This window comes from Synchiropus splendidus, chromosome 8 (assembly GCF_027744825.2).
Source record: "Synchiropus splendidus isolate RoL2022-P1 chromosome 8, RoL_Sspl_1.0, whole genome shotgun sequence".
NCBI lineage: Eukaryota > Metazoa > Chordata > Actinopteri > Syngnathiformes > Callionymidae > Synchiropus > Synchiropus splendidus.
Genome location: NC_071341.1, coordinates 11,850,081 through 11,868,535, shown reverse-complemented (window position 1 = coordinate 11,868,535; position 18,455 = coordinate 11,850,081). Strand labels below are relative to the sequence as shown.

General features: G+C 42.3%; 2 protein-coding genes across 3 annotated transcripts in view; both read right to left on the bottom strand.

Annotated features, from left to right (window-relative positions):
- Positions 1–355: 355 nt before the first annotated feature.
- Positions 356–12,805, bottom strand: cul3b (cullin 3b). The gene is made up of 16 exons (XM_053874032.1): positions 12,551–12,805; positions 9,065–9,262; positions 7,137–7,250; positions 6,821–6,981; positions 6,340–6,454; positions 4,799–5,027; positions 4,516–4,661; positions 4,164–4,340; positions 3,908–4,078; positions 3,706–3,813; positions 3,036–3,160; positions 2,378–2,474; positions 2,074–2,208; positions 1,811–1,997; positions 1,601–1,746; positions 356–1,504 (listed from the first exon to the last, which is right to left on the bottom strand). Exons 1-16 carry the CDS (start codon positions 12,611–12,613, stop codon positions 1,373–1,375), a joined length of 2,304 nt encoding a protein of 767 aa, XP_053730007.1. The 5' UTR covers positions 12,614–12,805; the 3' UTR covers positions 356–1,372.
- Positions 12,806–14,462: 1,657 nt separating this feature from the next.
- LOC128764312 (cGMP-dependent 3',5'-cyclic phosphodiesterase) overlaps positions 14,463–18,455 on the bottom strand; it is a 136,770-nt gene continuing 132,777 nt past the window's right edge. For both annotated transcript variants that reach the window (XM_053874019.1, XM_053874020.1), the window contains exons 28-31: positions 18,336–18,448; positions 18,062–18,100; positions 17,827–17,933; positions 14,463–16,982 (exon numbers count right to left, since the gene is read on the bottom strand). In XM_053874019.1, coding sequence (XP_053729994.1) covers positions 16,748–16,982; positions 17,827–17,933; positions 18,062–18,100; positions 18,336–18,448 — 494 coding nt within the window. In that variant the 3' untranslated portion in view covers positions 14,463–16,747. The remainder of the gene's footprint in view (positions 16,983–17,826; positions 17,934–18,061; positions 18,101–18,335; positions 18,449–18,455) is intronic.

The window sequence follows — 18,455 nt, the reverse complement described above, 5'->3', positions numbered from 1 at the left end:
AGGACAAAGAGGCTTCAGATGAGTGATGCGATTTAAAGGTGCAGCAGGGGGACTCTTCCTAAAACCTCTCTGGTCCACACTAAGAGCATTAGACTCCCGTTGTCTCGCTTTCAAATCACACCCTTTATGAGAGGGAGGCCATCAGGTCAGAGCCTTGACAAATAATAAACATAAAAGAGGATGAGGAACGGTTTACAAAACATTGATGGAAGCAAGGCGAAATATTAACCAGATCTCCTCTCATCTCCAGAACAGCTTGAGGTGCACTTCCTGGATAAATAATAAATAAAAAAATATATATATAAATCATTCAAGATTGGAAGCCATTTCCATGAAGATAAAATGGGAAAACAAACATGTTTATTCTACATTTATTATGATGAAAACAAGGCCCTGTACAATCCATCTTTGCAGTGAGTACAATAATTATTTTACAATTTGTACACATTTGAACGTGGTACGAGACTGCTTCCACATGTTCAAAATGCAGATGAGAATGGAAAAAAAAAAAAAAAAAAAAAAAGAAACATGAAACCTGCACATCAAGGAACCTTTCTTGTTCACCGTTGGCCTTTAGAGTTGACTGCAGACCTGAAGTGAATCTCTGGCCGCGCGTGTTATTCCCCCGGCTGATCTGATAGATAAAAGCATGCTGTGAGTTTTTCTTGAATCACCAGTACAGACCTGGTCCAGTTATTGTGTGTGTGTGACAAGGTGTTGCTTTAAATGTTCTGCGCTGTGATTTACTCAATCGCGACATTTAGACGACCTCAAAAAACCAAAGCCATTGTAACATAAATTAAGCATTCTTTATGTTGTTTCGACGTACTGCGGCGCCAGGTCTGCACCAGTTTACACTTTTGACCTCTTGCTGATTAAAATCAGAGAACAAAAAAAAAAGTGTCTGTCAACCTGTACAGCCATCATCGTGTCACAAAACACAAACACACAGACACCAACATTTAAAACAGGGAGTGGATTTGAATGTTCTCCTGGTCTCCGAAGTAGCCGCGCCTTTGCTTGGTAACAGAGCAGTGATGTTCTTGAGGTTCCGCGTAGAACAGCATGTCATTGGCAAACAGGCTCACGCAATTCTCTCAAAAGGCCACAAGAAACACAATTTTGTACAAAACTAGATCCCCTCCCGTCTTTTCTCTTAGCAGAAGACATCTAATATTGCTAGAAAAACTTCCCCACGCTTCATTTTCATCTCGTTTTATTTTACCTTTTACATGTTCTCGGAAGAGGCTTCCCAGTGTATCCCAGTATCAATGATGAAAGCACTTCCAAATTCATTCAAACGCATGGCAGTCCACAAAAACAAGGCTCGCAGTTTCTCCAACGCACAAATCTCTTACTCTAGTCACGTGTTTTACGCTACATAAGTGTATACTTTGCGGTCCTCTGGTGTTCGTGCCAAATATTCCCTCTCAATGAGTCCTTCAATGCGCTTCTTGATGACTACAGGACTAGGGAGGAATCGTGCCCGCAACTGCTGTGTGACCTGAGGAGAAGACACAAAGATTGCTCTCAGAATGGACAAGTGAATCACTGCAACACGTCTATTGTGCCGAGCTATTTCCGAACCAACAGGACTGACCTCTGCTACTAGAACATTGTGCTGCATTTTCTTCCTGGACTTCATGATGCGAACAATGGCGGCTTCAATCTCGTGCTTCCTGTCGTCGTCGACTTTCTGCCTTGTCTCCTTCCTCTCTGGGTCAGACTCTCCCTGCTTAGCAGCCACTAGAGGGCGCAGGACGACAGCATTTAGTTCCCAAACGGAGTGAGCGTTAACTGTCTGACACACCTGTTTGGATCTTCACGCGATGCAGTTTGGAGGTAAACTGGTCGTTGACTGTAAAAACGTGGCCGTTCTCGATCTCCTTGGACTTGGGCTCCTTGGTCAGGACCCTTTGAGTGGGCTTCCCACAGGCCAGCGACTGCAGAGCTCGCACCAGCTCCCTCTCAGGGATGTCTGTCTCCTGCTGGATCTCCTGCACAACCAGACGTCGAAGCATGTGAAGCATAAAAAAAAACCCACCCTTGACCTGTGAGGAAGGAGACACCTACCTCGAAGGTGGACTTCTCTCTGTTGTTGAAGAGCATGAGAATCGTCATTTGGAAGGTGGAGACCTGCAGAATGTGCTTCCGGGTGTTGGAGCCTGTGACTTGAGCTCCTCCTACTCCCACCTCTGACCCGTCCTCCTGTCACAGCAACATTTCAGTGAGGATCTAGTTTAGTCTACGTTTGTTTCACCTGTTGCTTAGTTAAAGATAAACCAGGAGGTTAGGAAGGTTTAGTTACCAACAGAGAAATATGAAGGCAACTACATGCATCTAGACACGCCAGGCATGACCAGGGAGGAAGCCTCACCTTTTTGATGGGGCCGTAGAAGGTGGCGTTCAGGTCTGCGGAGCCCATGTGGTGCTGCAGCGTCAGCTGTCGGCCACTGTGCTTACCCAGATAGAACCTGGCACACGACACAGTCGGTCAAGCGCACGGTCGCATTCAAACTAAACATGGTTCTAAAGCGTCACACAAACAACCTTTGGAAATCTCAGTCACATTTATGGTCGAATAATTATGAACACTTTCTAACCTGACGACTCACTCCAGCTCTACAGTGCCACATCACACATGCAGTGTAGACAAAGCTAGAGAAGGGAGATTCAGGGAGCCTGCAGCAAGTGTGCTCACCATTCAGAGGCTAAAACTGTGTGATGAAATTACAACTGTTTCACAAAAGGAACTCAGTAAATTCGTACTTATTTATGACTAATTCCTATGTTGACTAACACGTCCAGGTAACAACTGATCAACTGAAATCCATTCTGAACATTAGCTGCTAAAATGATTGATCTCATCTCCCAAAATGCTGGAGAGGATTCTTCTATAGACCTGTGGAGCCAGAGTAAACCTCAGCCTGGACAGGCAGGAGAGTGATGCTATACACACACACACACCATGATTTTCAGTGCGTTCATGTGAGGAAGCCACCAAGGCACATTCATTCGCTGGTGAGAGGACAAACCTTCTAAAGACTTCGAAAGCGTGTCGCGGCGACGGTGGGATGTTGCACTTGGGTGTTGCCGATTGTGTCGGCCAGTATCCTGTGGTCAACACTCGCACGGTGAGATCTACGCCCCCGAGCGACACCTGAGGAGCACAAGGTCACACTGAGAACTGAGGAACAGCCTGTCTGTCTTTTTCCTACTGGGCAATGTACAAGTTAGACTCATGATGGGTAACCAACAGCAGGACTGCACGTCCCCCAGAAAAAACCTGTCAGACAGAAAACCAAAGAAAACCGTTTGGGGTGAATGTTTAAATTTCAGTGAAGTCAAATTGTGCCACTCATATGAAAAATGACACATACAAGTCGGACATGAGGAGCATGTCAAAAATAAAAGTCATTTCGACGACTTGTGATTTTTTTTGAGTCGGTTATGAGTCGGTAGCTGCCAGCTCTCTATTGAGTGCTCCTACAAAATGAATATTGTTCAAAGCCAACACGAATCTATAACCTGTGCAGACGAGTGGAGCAACAAGTGGGAATAAACCCAGCGTGGCAGCAAGACCCCAGGCCTGAAATGAGCTGCATGTATTCCCAGTGTGTGGGGTAGTTAGGCGCGACTGTCTCCATGTATCAAAGCTGAGCGAGCACATCAGATCAGCCTTGCAGCTGCTGAGCGTGTGCTTACCCCAGTTGTTTGTAGATGTTGCCTGAACTCATCCATGGTGGTGTTGGAGATGCTCATGTCGCGGAACATTCCCTCCAGTTTGGACGTGAACTGACAGCCGCACTCAGTCTGAGTGATGAACACAATCATTCAAATGAATTCCAGTGCCGGCGATGTTCAACAAAGGCGGACAAATTGAGACATCACTGAAGGTTTTGCTCACCTTCAGCTTTGAGATCATATTCTTCTCTGAATCATCTGAGACACTCTTGTTGGTGAGGAGTCTGCGGGCCAGATGCTGCTTGTAGTATCTCTCAAACACATCTTTCTCCTGCATGAAGCGGAACAGCACCATGGCTTTGTCCAGTATCGACTCCACCTCCTGCTCTGTCAACTGCACCGCAGAAGAAGTGTGAAAACAAATGAGCCACTGAAGGGCAGAGGAGCGAGCCTCAGACGGCAACATATGCGGGCCTCACCCCTTTCACCCCCTTCTTAAGCTTGTCATCGATGAAGAGCGAGAGGTACTCAGGTGAGCGAGAGTTCAGGTTCAGGAAGTACTCGAAGTCGCCGGCGATGGTTTGTTTGAAGAGCCGGTCGTTGTTGAAAGACTCTTGGAGGAAGCGGTCGAAACGTGACTTCAGGTCTAGCAAACCCTAAAAAACAGAGACTTCACAATTAATACCACAACAACTTCAAAACTTTCTGTTTGCATTCTCCTCCACTTTGAAGGAAACAGATGTGCAAGTGATCATCTAATTCAGCCAACAACATTAACATTGAAGAACCTATTCAATAGAATGGTGCAACTGATGTTGCGCTCAGACACACCTGAATGTAGTCCACAGGGTTTTTCCCCTCGCCTTCCTCTGACACGAGGGCCTTCCCTTGCTCCCGCAGGTACGAGCTCATACAGTCACACATGGTCTTCAGCCCGTTGGGAACTCTACTGAACAGCTTGTACATACACGCCAGATCTACAAGCAAACGAGTGGCGACATGAATACATAAGGGAAAGGAATAATTCTGAAGGGGCTGAAGGTTTATGAACTGCCTGTTCACCTTTCATGAAGATGAACCTGACAATGACAATGACAAGTGGATCAGAACTCACCGTCAGTCTTTCCATTTTTGAGCATGTGAACCAGGCCGGAATTCTCCATCTCAACTATGGTTTTCATGTGTTTTGATATGAGTTCCCTTTCCACCACTTTGACAATGGGCTCCTCTGTGGACTTATCCAGGCAGTGCATCACCCGCTCGATCTCCTCATTGATTCGGGCTTCCACCTTCTTTATGTACACGCTGGCGCTGTTCTCTGCGAGGAATTTCTGGCTCTCCATCTGAATGGAGCGCAGGAAATATTAGCTGCTAAGAAGCCGTTTAACAAGTTCCTGCACTCGTGTAGTTATAAAAAGCAGGAGATTAGGGGATTAAATTGAGTTCAATACACTGGGAGGCTCAAGGAAACACAGCTAAAAATTCATCATTGATTTGGCCAAAGACTTAACAGCGAGTGATGGGACTGCATTTCTTTCAACATAGTGGAGATGATGCAGAGTGTGTGACATATACAGTGAAGACATGCTAGAGCAGCTTGAACGATGACTTATCTAAGCAACACAATGGAACTTAATATTCCAATGCGAACACCGTCCGCATATCATACATGAATTTCCTAAATATTACTAAGCATAGGTTTCACATGAAACAAACAATACTGCAGCGCCTGACTGCGACCTGTCAATCACTGAGGTGTGAGGAAGACATGTTGGTAAGCTTCTGTTTTCTTCTGCTGGCTGGGAAGAAGGATAGTGAATTCCGGACCATAGAACGCACCGCAATACAGTATAAACTGCAGGTGCAGCGGTGGTGCCTGCGCCGCAGAAAGGTCAGTGGTTCTTAAAAATGCATGAAGATCACGTCTAAACTAGTGCTGAAAACCAGCTCCAGCATTGAGCCAACTCATAAAACAAACTCGGCAAGGTTGTGAACTTGAGTCACGAACTCCTCACATCTTTTATTCACATTAAACCACGCAAAATGCGCTGTTTTCGCCCACGTGTCCCAAGTTCTGACACCACAGCCTTTAATGTACGCTTGTGTTTTCATCAGTTTAATGACACAAGGCACAATATTTTGGCAGCATGACGCTATTTAGCCAGTAAAAATTCATATATTGGCTGTGTCATTGTATAAGTTGCAGGGTAAGAACTGCAAGAAAAAGGTAGCAGCTTATAGTCTGGAAACTACTCTACTAAATATAAATCGTGGCTCAGCAACAAAAATACAGATGTTTGCACTAGCATCACGAAAAATTGTGATAACAATAGTGATCAAAATAAAAGTGCTTACTATCTTGGCCGGGTTCATGCAGTTCATAATGTAAAGCAAAAACAGTGAGGCTGCAGCTCAAGTTAGCATAGCTTGAAGCAGCTAGCATGGTTGACAGCCACCCGGGGGAAAATAACCAGAGACAATCGTGAGGAACGTGTTTGTCTCTCCTTTCAAACAGCCAGCAACTTCACATTTTACTGTGATCACGTTTGAGGCAAAGGAAACGGCAGCAAAATGGTTTAGTCAACTTAGTGCCAAGATGTCGAGTGATGTGTGCACTGTCACATTGCTAGTAGATTCAGTTTGTACTGCACAAACCTGGAAAAATTCCGCTGACATTTCTAAGAAAGGAGCCTCAAAGTCTTCTTCATACACAGATCTGCCTTCGAGGCCGAGGATCATCAGCATTTGACAAGCATTTCTGATGGCGCCCCTGAAAGAAAGTTCAAGGCAGAAATATTAGTTGCTGAGAAAAAACTCAATCAGGCAGTCTCGACAGAAAAGCCAGCAACAGCTGCTTACAGAGTTGTAACTTGTACATCCAAGTTGTCAGTTAGAAATGCAAAGTTTGTTCCAACAATGCTTTCATATCCACAGTGAAAAGTTTCAAGCAACAAAAAAACAGTTGGACTTCATTGCATCCTTCCCTACTTATGTAGGTCATGCATGAAACACATTTGTGTTTTAGAGAGAAAATGCATTTTGGCATGACTTTTCCATTGAAGTCATCCCACCCTGCAGTCAGGTGGCTTAAAATGATGATGCTCTAATCGGTTTGACTATCGCATGGTAGTATTACCTGTCCACAACCTCCCCTTTCCGTTCACGTGCAATCATGTCCAGCAGCGTTTGTCGGAGGTGATCTCTGATACAGCCATAGCGGACCACCTGATCTCTAAATATGATGAGGCCCAAATTGTAGACGTTCTCCACATTATTTTGCTGCACATACACACGGTCCTGAAAGAGCCAACCAGAAGAAAAACAATGTCAACGTTACTCAGTCTTCCACACAGATATCAAGCTGTAGTCTGAGCACCACTGCGGCATGAATTAGGGGCTGCATCCTTCCCCGCCTCCTTTCAGGTTTTGACAATACATTCACAGCAGCTCACCATGTACATAAGGATGTCTCTGATCATCACCATAGCTGTTTGGTGGTCATTCCAAGCCTGATTTAATGTTTGAAGAAAGTTGTTGTTCAAGGAATTCAGGACGTCTTCTCGTACCTGTGAGCAGGAAAATCACACACAGCTTCAGCTAAAGCAACAACTGAGGGCAGTATAGATAACAGGAAGTGTTTCTACTATCTATCCCAGAAAGGCTCACAAAAAGAGGAACCCTCTGCAGCATGACTCAGCAATTCAAATACAGTGCTCCAAAGGGCACACTTATTTGGCAATATACCGAGGTATAGAAACACCTTTAGCATGAAAAGAAGTCACCATGAGAACTATTTTAACATCAATCAGTACAAATATTTTGAGATGCTTTCATGAAGTTTTTTTAGGCACACTCATCTGAGTTTATTAAGAATAAATGGAAGGCTAAAGTGGTACAAAAACAGTATTATTAAACAATACTGATCAATGTGATACAACACAAGTTGAGATTGTATGGTTACAACTACATGTGATCTGAAGGAATAAAAATTGCATCACTAGAATACAGTGCTTTAGCAGAGCATTACATGAAAACTGAGAAGGACAATGCAAAATTCAAAAGATAAAAATACATCTCTAAAGCTATAAAACCAAAACAGTCTGGGGAGGGCATATACTGGCCTGTAAACTGATCTTTTCATGCAGTGTTAGGGCCTGTTGGTTTTTCCAAGATTTTAAGGGGGGTCAAGACACAGTTGCCCAGCCTTCATCAGCTCTCACTTTCAGTGTGCAACACCCAAATAACATTTCACCTTCATATAGTATTTGATGTCAATGAGCCAAGTGGATGAAAAAAGAATTTAACCGGATGATATTTAACAGTCAGAGCATCTCATTAATCCACTAGTGGGAGGACTGACACGGCGTTATGGCTGCTGTCCACTTAGCAAAGATGCCGATGCATCACTGCTCTGCCTCACTCACGGGTTAAATAGTGGATCCGTCTGTCCCTTTCACTTTAGCACATTTTACACAGACCACTGGGGCGTAATAATGCAGTGATATTTCTGCCCTCAATGGCGGTGAAAAGAGATTGACTGCACTCTAGCTGATTTTGCTGGGGGAGAACTTCATCCACACAATACGCTGAAGCCCCAAACTGAAGTCATCCTTGTTCAAAAACAGTTATGCAAGCTTGACAAGCTGCAGAAAGCAATGCAAGTTTGCTGAAAATCACACCTCACATCTGGCAGCCATCAGATGGGATATTGAGCATAAAAAGAGGGCATGAGACTAGTGAAGACCATTCCTCTAGGAAGTTCAAACTTTCATAACTGCTTCCATAAGCAGGAATGAGGCACTAGCTATAGATTTTATATCTGACGCTCACATACTTTAAACAAAACTACATTCTTGTTCTTGATATTCAACATTATAGATTTTCATTCTTGTAAAATTTTAAATCAAATTCCATACTATTATAGTCACAAGTATGTTCAAGTTTGGGAGTTCCTTAGCAGGCCTCTGACGTGTCTTTATTTAACTCATCACATTCTAACAGCAAAACAAAGATACAAACCAACAAAGCCAAAGACACAAGCTTTACCTTAAGAAGTGACATTTTACGCCATAAAAAGTGGAATTAGATATTCTGCAGTAATCATATCACATTTGACAAGTCATGTGGGAAATCTTGTGTACTTTTTGGCATATTTTGGTTTTGAAATACTTGATCTCTTTACACCATATGGCCGATGTCTCCTTTTTTGTTAAAGCTACTGACAGTTTCTGCATGCTTACAAGCACGTTATAAAAAGATGACTGCTAGACATAAAATAAAAAAGTAATGTCCAAATGGATCTTTACACATCATAAAGATGATACATTTTTACATTATATTGCAATGATTCAAGTGAGGAGAGGATGCTATTGAGTCTTACTTTGTTAATGAGATGTTCTGTGACAACTTCACGCAAGCCTGTGTAGAGCTTCTCCCCATGTTTGTGGAGCACCATTGTGTAGGCGTTTCTGTACAGCTCCTCAAAGCTCAGGCCGCTGTTGTTCTTCCTCTGAATCTCCTGGATGGCATTCTTCAAAAGATCCCAGATGTTGTTGACGTATTTCTCATCCATCGTCATCTGCAAGTTTTACAAAGGCTTTGTCAAATACCATCAGCGGCAGCACCACATGCAAAAAATACATACGAGCACAAGGAATTTCTTGTATGCATATGCGAGTGATGAAAGTCATTTGGAACCACCAAAACTTGCAGACACCAATTTCGTTATGACCAAAGGCAAAGAAGATCTCAAACTTACACAAGATTACTAACAAAAGCCTTTTATTTATTGAGCATAACTTCGATATTTTCCATTTCTTATGTTAAGCCACCCTTGGTTTTGGTCAATGTAAGAATGACAGGCTCTGATGAGTACTTTTGAGCGCTATTTAAAAAAGGTGAGTCGATCACAGTCCATTTCGTCTTCATCCGTCTAGTAAGAAGCTCTGAGGTTTAGTTCTTAATAATAATAGATGAATAAAAACACTCATCAAATGAGGTCACTCATAACACGCGTTGATCCAAAACAAAGTCTGTTTGATTAGCATCACTCACAGCAGGCTAAATAAACCCTTTGATTTTACGATTCATATCTTTCAAAACCTTTTTCTGCAGTAATAAATAATACATACATGACATCATTACATTACTGCACATTTGCAATTGATTAACACTTCCTCTAGACTTTAGACTGCTAGCGTTCTACAATAAAATGCTACTATCTGGTCAAATTAATTTACAGTTTCTCATAATATTTTATGACCGAGATGCAGATATATCGAGAATGGGGTTTTATGTTCTCCCTGCGCTCGTGTGACATTCCTGCCACAGCCCATAAACATTCAGCGGTTCATTAGTGTCTCTATTTTTCTAAATTGTCCATGCATGCGAGTATTAGTCGTTCTCCGTCTGTATGAGGGCTGTGACGGACAGGAATTCATGTTCTATGTGTGGCTTCCCATGCAGACTCCAACCAAACAAGACTACTAACTGGGAGGATGTGAATAATTTAATTTGTTTTGAAGCTTAAAATAAAGTCAAACATGTACACTATTTGGACATTTGAGCTTGGGTGCTCACCTTAGTGTTATTTCAATTTACACACTCGAAACAGCTCGAAAATTGCCAGTATTGTCATTCAGCTGAATGTTACTGACAGACGAATAAATGGCGACCTACTTTACACTTAACCTCTTTCACCATGAATTCTCATCTTCAGAAGAAAATTCTAGATACTCGAATAAGTAGAATAGTTTCGAGTACCTATAAAATTCACTACTAAATCAAAAAATCCTACTGTATTTACTACTACTGTTTCTCTCAATGGAATTAAAATCAAGGCTGCTTATAACAGCACCTGCAGCAATTATGGGTTAAGGGTCAAGGACAGCTATATCTCTGCAGGCGCTTATTTAACCCAGACACCCTCAGTTCGCAAACCTCCAATACTACCTGATAGCTGCAAGTTGTTACTGCTTTATTAGAGGTTGCTGCACAATTTCAATGATGACCAAACCCTTAAATAATCTTATACAGGTTATGTTTGAGGAGTAAGTTATTCCACTGTCCAGAACTAGCAGTGCTGTCATTTTAAATAAACTACTTGAATTCCAAAGATGACAGCATGCTGCAGCAATTTATAGGGGCCTCACAGTATTGACAACAGGATGTTGACAATCTTAAATAGAGTGGCTAGAAACGCCAATAAATATAGCCTTGCTCAGTGGAAGAGTTGACACTAAATGTTACCCTGACAGGAAAGAAAATGTGTCTTAAAAGACACAGAGGGATGGACAAGATGATGATGGCATCTCTTCACAAGAACTATAAAGGGATTACTTTATCGACTAACTCTATAAGTTCTAAAACTTCTATCATTATGTGCACTGAACACTTCTTAGAGGCACCTTTATTTTGAAATGCACAGCAACAAGTTATACCCAACCATCTGAAATTATACACACCTTAAGATACAGTTGAGGAGCATGTACAGCACTGAGAACAGCATAAATTTGGCCCACGGTAGAGATTTGGATGACTGACAGTCAGAGCGGTATAAATCAGTGAATAAATACCTCAACTTTCACTGTGTTGTAGCTGTCAGGTGGAACCCAAATATATATATGTATCATGTGAACAGACTTACTGTTTTGTGTTTAATTCTTCGCCATGCAACACAACCCATAGGACACTTGCTTGACATTCTGTCAAAAGTGACACTAAGAAGGTATCCCAAGTATTTTACCCCCAAAAAAACAACAGAAAGAAAAACATTGTAGTTCACTCTTGTTTCATGACTTGAGCGGGTTTTGTTTTAACTGACAAGGTGCAGGCAGTTAGGCAACAAGCAGCCTCAGTAAAGTAACACTAACTTAGACATCAACACATGGACACAGAGCCATGAACCATAAGACTCCATGGCGAGCACCAACTGTAACTAATATAAAGAGATATCTTTTACAGTCCTGTTAAACATTCACCAAGCATTAAGGTATATATAACCCCGGTTAAATAAGCTGAGACTCAAATGAATCAAGACACTAGGTTCACGCAGACTTCTTAAATGCCTTGCATCTTTTATTTCCCCCCAGAGCAGGCTTGCTGGGACACATGCAGGTAGATGTACTGACGGTGCTGGGCACATGTGTTGCGGACCACTTTTCAAATGTAGCTGACAGTCAGTGCTCGATTAGGCCACAGTTACATGAGTAGGCTCACCCAATCTTTTAGTCACATACAAAAGCTACACATGCAGAATGAGGTCAACTCGTAAATTAGGCCTTCAAATAATTTCCTAACAACGACAGAGAGAGATAACAGAAGAAATGACAGCTAAACTTGATATATTGTCTTACAAGGGTCCAAACGCGGCTCAACTATATATATATAATTGACAGCACTCATACGCACAACTGGTTAGCTGCATCCATCTATAGCAGTAAAAACGACATTGTGTCTAGCTACACAGAGTTTATAAAATTGTAAACCCCTCTACAATAAAGCGCAACATTTAAACCTCTAAAACAACAGCAAAATAAATTGTTAGAAGGGGACCAGAATCAGCCAAAACAACAAGTGTCAGACTTAGCTAACGTTAGCATCACCTAATGTCGACGATCTAGAATGTTTAGGAACTAATAACAATCCAGAGGCTGGGTGGACATAATATCGCTTTGACTAGACAATAGCGTATTTATCGGACAGCCCTGTGAACATAGCAGTGGTGATGTGTTGCGCTTGGTTTGGGTTAAAACATATCTGCTTCTCAGCTGGTTAGCCGGTTAGCCTTAGGCCGTCAGCTCAGACCATGGCGGTCGAGTGACGTCCAGGCCGTCAGACGAAGCTGTAACTGCGGCGCGACACTTACAGGAAAGGCCCGTATCCTCATTTTGGTGTCCTTCTTGGTACCGCCTTTGCTGAGATTGGACATGGTTGCCTCGTCCGTTGGGCGCCGTATTCACATGAAAGTGTCCTCCGGGGTGGGACCACTGGTTACTGGTACAACCGACGAGCCTTCACCCGGCCAGAGAGTCCCGGTACCGCGAGTGGATTGTTGACAGATAAACAACAAATTGACTAGTTATTCATTCAACAATGGCGGACTACCTGCACTTCTCACTGCGCAGAGATCACGCACTACAAATCCCGCGAGATTTCATCATAAGTAAACAGTCATTGCACCTTTGAAATAAAATATTTTATAGTCAGATGAGATGATTGCAGCTGTCTATGTTTATTGAACAATAATCACGGTGTGAATCTTTTTCTTTTTTTTTTGCTGTTGTCGATTTTTTTTTATTGATGATGGCACTCAGGTTACAGATTAATAATTGATATTCTATCAATTTTCAGTAGTGGAAGCATGTGGTACTGGAGTCTATCCCAGCTACTCGGGGTGTGACCAAGCACTCCAACGTGATAAATTAAATGATGAATCCTTGTCTCTGAGGTCAGAATTCTCTCCATAACAGCACCACAGTTGATGTATGGTTCCAAAGAATAATTGTGACTCAAGGAAGCGTCTCCTGTTTTTCTCACTCAATCCAACACAAATAAAGAGATGGCTGTCACCCCTTGTTGCCACTTTGTAAAATGTCATTCAGCTGTATAATACGCTTCCAGTTGGATGTTTTTCAATTGCCATATTTAGTAATGGGGTGTGAGTGTGGTCCTCCCACTGACAGAGGATTGTCGATGGCTTCTTGTGGACCAGTGAGGTAATGATGGAGCCCAAGACTGACAGGTGAGTTGCTGCAGCATCACCAGGCATGAGGACATGTGGTGAAAGCCAAGGATGCATGGATAAGATGAGGAGCTCTGGGATTCAGAGGGTAGTACAGCTGCTCCTCCTGTACTCTTGGTTCCAACATGCCCCCTGGTGCTGTCGCCATTGTGTTGGAAAGGTTGGTTCCACGCTTTTTTTTTTTAAATAATATTTTTATTCATGTACAGTATAAAAATAAAAATAAAACCACCCATACCCCAATGAACTGTTTGCTGCTTTTATCACTTGCATTGGTAGAACAATAATTCTAATACATATACATACATAGATACACTGTATATATATACATATGCATATATACATACATACACATATACATATTCACACGCACATGTCAAGTAAATCACGGTTTCTGCAAGAAACACACAGGTTGCCATATCTTCTGGCACCATGAGTCGCCATCTCTTTTGTGAAGTGTGTTGGAGATGAATGCGCATACATTCTTCTCTCTTGTTCCACCTTTCCCTTTACTTCTACTCTTCTTCACCTTGTTGTTTTATTTATTTGACCTGACTTGTTATTGCAGTGTTGGCTTGCCTTGAGTCTCCTGAGCTCCATAAAGTAGTACATGCCACACCGGGCCTTCTCACTGTTGGACACATCCATGCGTTGGACTCATTCAAATCCATAGTGTAGCAGCGATCAAGGTAAAACAGAGCGAGGACAGTGTCACACTGAAGTCTGACTTTCTGTCGAACAACTCTACACGTGGAGCAGTAAGTTTAATAAATGTGAAGTCACAAGTTTAAAACTGACTGCATGTAGATTTAATACAACATTTGTTAGGGTGTTGACAGCCCGATGGTAAATAACATAGGGATTTTTTTCTGGAATGCATAATCCTTTCAATGGTCCTTTGTTAAGGAACAGGTTGCAATGACTTGAGTGTATGAATCATCTTCAAACTGTGAACTTAATATTCTGCAACACATTATTTCAGCGCTGTGAGATCTTTTCTGGAATCAATGAAACGAGACACAAGACACTTTTCACCACATTTATTCCAAGAAAAAAAAAGTCTCATACATTTGTTTTGGTACATTGTTCATCATATCTTTGAAATAAAGACCACCAGCACAAGGAGGGAAAAATAATAAACAGAGGTGTTTCACAATTTGAGCATGAATTGATATCTAATTAGGTTGCTGTAGAGGGTCCAATATCTTAAATAAATCTTAAATACATAGAGGTCTCAGTACAACCCTTAACAGAGAAATGAAGGCAAAAAATTTGAACACAACATATAACTGAAATATTTCACACCATAATAAGGAGGTGAATATTTACAGCAATTCTATTATGCCAATTAAGAATGTTACAATACATTGTAGGGCTTGAAGTGTTTTTCATGTTTTACGTCCGTCGATCTGCTCCTTCGTGTCACAGCTTGGACAGGAGTTTATCTCATTGGCACATCAGAACAAAAACGAAGGGACAGACAGAACTTTCCAGAGTCGAGACTCACTAACGCATCTTTGGAGGGGTTGAAATGGCGCCCCCTCTGGTTTCTTTCAGTAGTAACGTAAGAATACAACTCTTAACAAGTCATGAGGCGTCAGTATTTACAGAGAGGCAGACACTTCATATTGCACATGAAAAAGGCAGGTACACATGATGAAGTGAGCAAGAGTTAGAGAGAGAGAGAAATGCTATTCTGTATGCCCTTTGAAAAATGTTGAGTAGAAAATACTGCACACATCCATGGACGTTGCTCAGCAACTAGCCCTCCACTCAGAGAAAATATTTAAAAATACCAGGTTTTGCGTTCATTAAATTTCACTGTCATTATCAGGGCTACATGAGAGCAAATATTTATGTAGTGATCAGCGATCAACCACCTCCAGTGTGTTCTCTCTCGGGCTCCTCTCCACACACCCACTCATCTATCTTCTCGCTTGCTCGCTGGTGAACGCTCCACTGTCCACACACACCACCCACATCTTTATTACAGAAGTTTGTCGTCATGTAACTAAGGAGTAGGGTTTTTTTTTTTTTTCTTCCACGAAGTACAGCAGCATTTTTGATTTGAACAGGAACAGAAAAAGGCATTTTTATACAGGAGAACACAACAGCGAGGCAAACACTAAAAAGTAATTTTCCAAAACGTTTTCCTTTGGGACATGAACTGTTGATCCTTTTGTTTCTGTGACAGCTACATCTCAGGTTCCTTTTTTATAAAATGTTGCGCTGAAGGAGAACAAACCCTCCGTGTCTGCCTGTAACGTCCACTGGAGAACATAAACTTGAGGAGGAAAAGACATCTGAGGTCTCCACATAGGTATTTCACAAATATACATCTTCTGGTGGTCATTCAGCCAACGCACTGATACTCCATCTATGTCTATACAAATACACAAATATACAACATACATACTACATAGACTCTTTATTTCAACGTTCATATATTAAAAGCTCTAAGAAAGGCAGCAAAGATGCGCAATAAGGCAGATCATTATGACACACTCGATGACACACTCGCTCTGGTGCAGTGACACGACGCATGAGGTGGATCTTTTAAAGGGCTTGTGTTACTCTGTGGACGGTGAATGCGTGTTCAAATAATGTCAGAGACAAAAACATTGCACTGCGTTTGATGACCTGTGACTCTGAATATCATCAGTGATTGTCAAATTGGCCCTTTAAAGTGACAAAGTTAGATTTTGTTGCAGCAAATGAAGTTTTCTAACTGTCACACACACATTTATATATGGACTTTGAGAAGCAGAGCTCACTCCGCTGGTATAAAATTAGGTTCCAAGCCACGTGGATTCAGGAAACGACATAAGACATGAGGTGACCATACGTCATGCATTCATTAGCATCAGGTGGGAGACATTAGCTTTAGCCGCTCTAAATAAACACAAGATGTAATGGAACACTTCGCTGAATGTTGAGCACTTTGTCACATTGTAACACGTTGAAGTGAAATACCGAAATGTCTACCTTTATGTCGCGGCACACAAGCGCACGCATGTACATAAAGTGTGTCGGTTTTTACAATCTTTTAAAGGATATGAGTGTGTTTTGCCGTCAAACTGACTTGAAACACTGAAGTGGCCACCTTCAGCCCCTGTGACCTGGACACACACGCAACATCTAGTAGTCGATTCCGATCACCTGTCCTCTGTAATTCGCTCGGAGAAATCGTCCATACTGCATGGCTGCTAAGCATCTAAGTGACTGACAGCAGAGAGACCCCGCCCTCTTCGACTTCACTGGAAAGGTATCTTGAGCCTCTTAGGACACACAACATCAGGAACAGTCCGCAGTGCGTTGGTGTCACTGTCCCCTCCCGCCACCGTCATCGTCAAGGCATCCGTTTAGGCAGTGGTCGTCACTTCCGAAAGCTCCCTGGGCCTGCAGAAGTTCATATTCCTGATCCAGAAAGTCAAGGCTGTTGTTGCTGGGCAAACCCCGGATGGTGAACTTGTGGGAGACTTTGGTCCACTGCTCTCGGTTCGCTGACACCCTCTCGTAAAGCTCAGTGGCTCCGGGAAACAGTTCGGACAGCAGCCTAGCAGAGCACAGACATTGCTTAGTATAAAAATGAAATAAATAATAAAAAAAATGTTATGTTTGTAGGAGGGATGTAGGGTAACTAAAAAAGTAGAAGTGAAAAGTGAAAGAAAACCTTGATCAAAAAAAAGTAGCTTCTACAGCTACTTTTTTTAAATCTGTATCCCAATCTTTAAGTCATTCAAGACTTTAACCTCTAGTAGTCTTTCCATTCCCATCAGATGATCTAGATCCTCCACAGCAAGTTTCGGTATTTGGTAGTGACGGCCTTATGAGGCTTCATAAGAGAGTGTCCTCATTTGCAGTAGCTGGCACTCTGGGTGTGAAGTTTCAGAGAAATGGCTGTTCAAATCCAATAATGTGAGAGAGAGTGCCATCTAGTGGGCTCTGAAAATTAGGACACTGTTTCATGAAGCCTCACAAGCTCGTGATAGGCCGATGAGGCTTTATGATACAACATCCTCCTATTTAGGGGTTCAGTTGGGGGAGATTTCAGTGACATAATAGTTCAAATTCAAAGATTTTAGAGCAGAGAGTGGCATCTAGTGGGCTCTAAAATGAGGACACTGTTTCATGAAGCCTCATAAAGCGATCAGTATCATAAGCTCAGCACTTGTCCACATTTTCAGAGTCCGAGTTCCAAATTTTTTGGATTTGAACCATTTCATTGAAGCCTCACAACATTTTTAAACAAAAATACTGAGCTCGGAAAATGAGGTTTCATGAAGCCTCATCAGCCCCTCTGGGCTGTGATCCAGATTTTGAGAACTGTCTTCCATCCCACTTACCAGAAAGAAAGAGACAGACATTTTCGCAAGATGCTTCAACTCATTCTGACTTACTTGTAAATGGGCATGGCAATGTGTTCCATGAAGCTGATCTGTAACTCTGGGATGTACGCTTTCTCCCTGTCCATCATCTCACTCGGCCTGTTTCCCATGGCTTTCTCCTGCACACACACACACACACACGCACACACACACACAAAGAGCTGAGCTTGCTGAACAAAGGCTCTCATACACGCCAGCCATTTCTAAAACAACTACATTTAGTGGCACGTGAATCAAACGCACTCACCAGATCTCCTTGAGAGAAGAATTCTTTATAAATCAGCTCCTGTAGGACACAAAACAACTTATATCTCAAACGTAGCATCGTAGCCATCAACAATTAGCAGTCATTCGTCTGTGTTTTGGTCAGAAGGATTACGTAGCTGTCAAGGATTTGAGGGATTTAGGGCATAGGATAGGTTCGGTAAAAAAGGGGCCACATCGAGATTAAACATAATCCTTGAAAGGATCGGTTAAATGTCTTGTAAACATTTCAAAATGTGGTTAAAAAAGCAACTAACGGCAATTTTTCGTGTCGTCTTCCAGCCCTTGGTTTGGTCTGACAGGTCACATGACGTCATCAGGAGGCAGAGCAGCATGGAGCGGTGAGTGTTGCTTTTCGGGTTGTATCCATCTGTAGT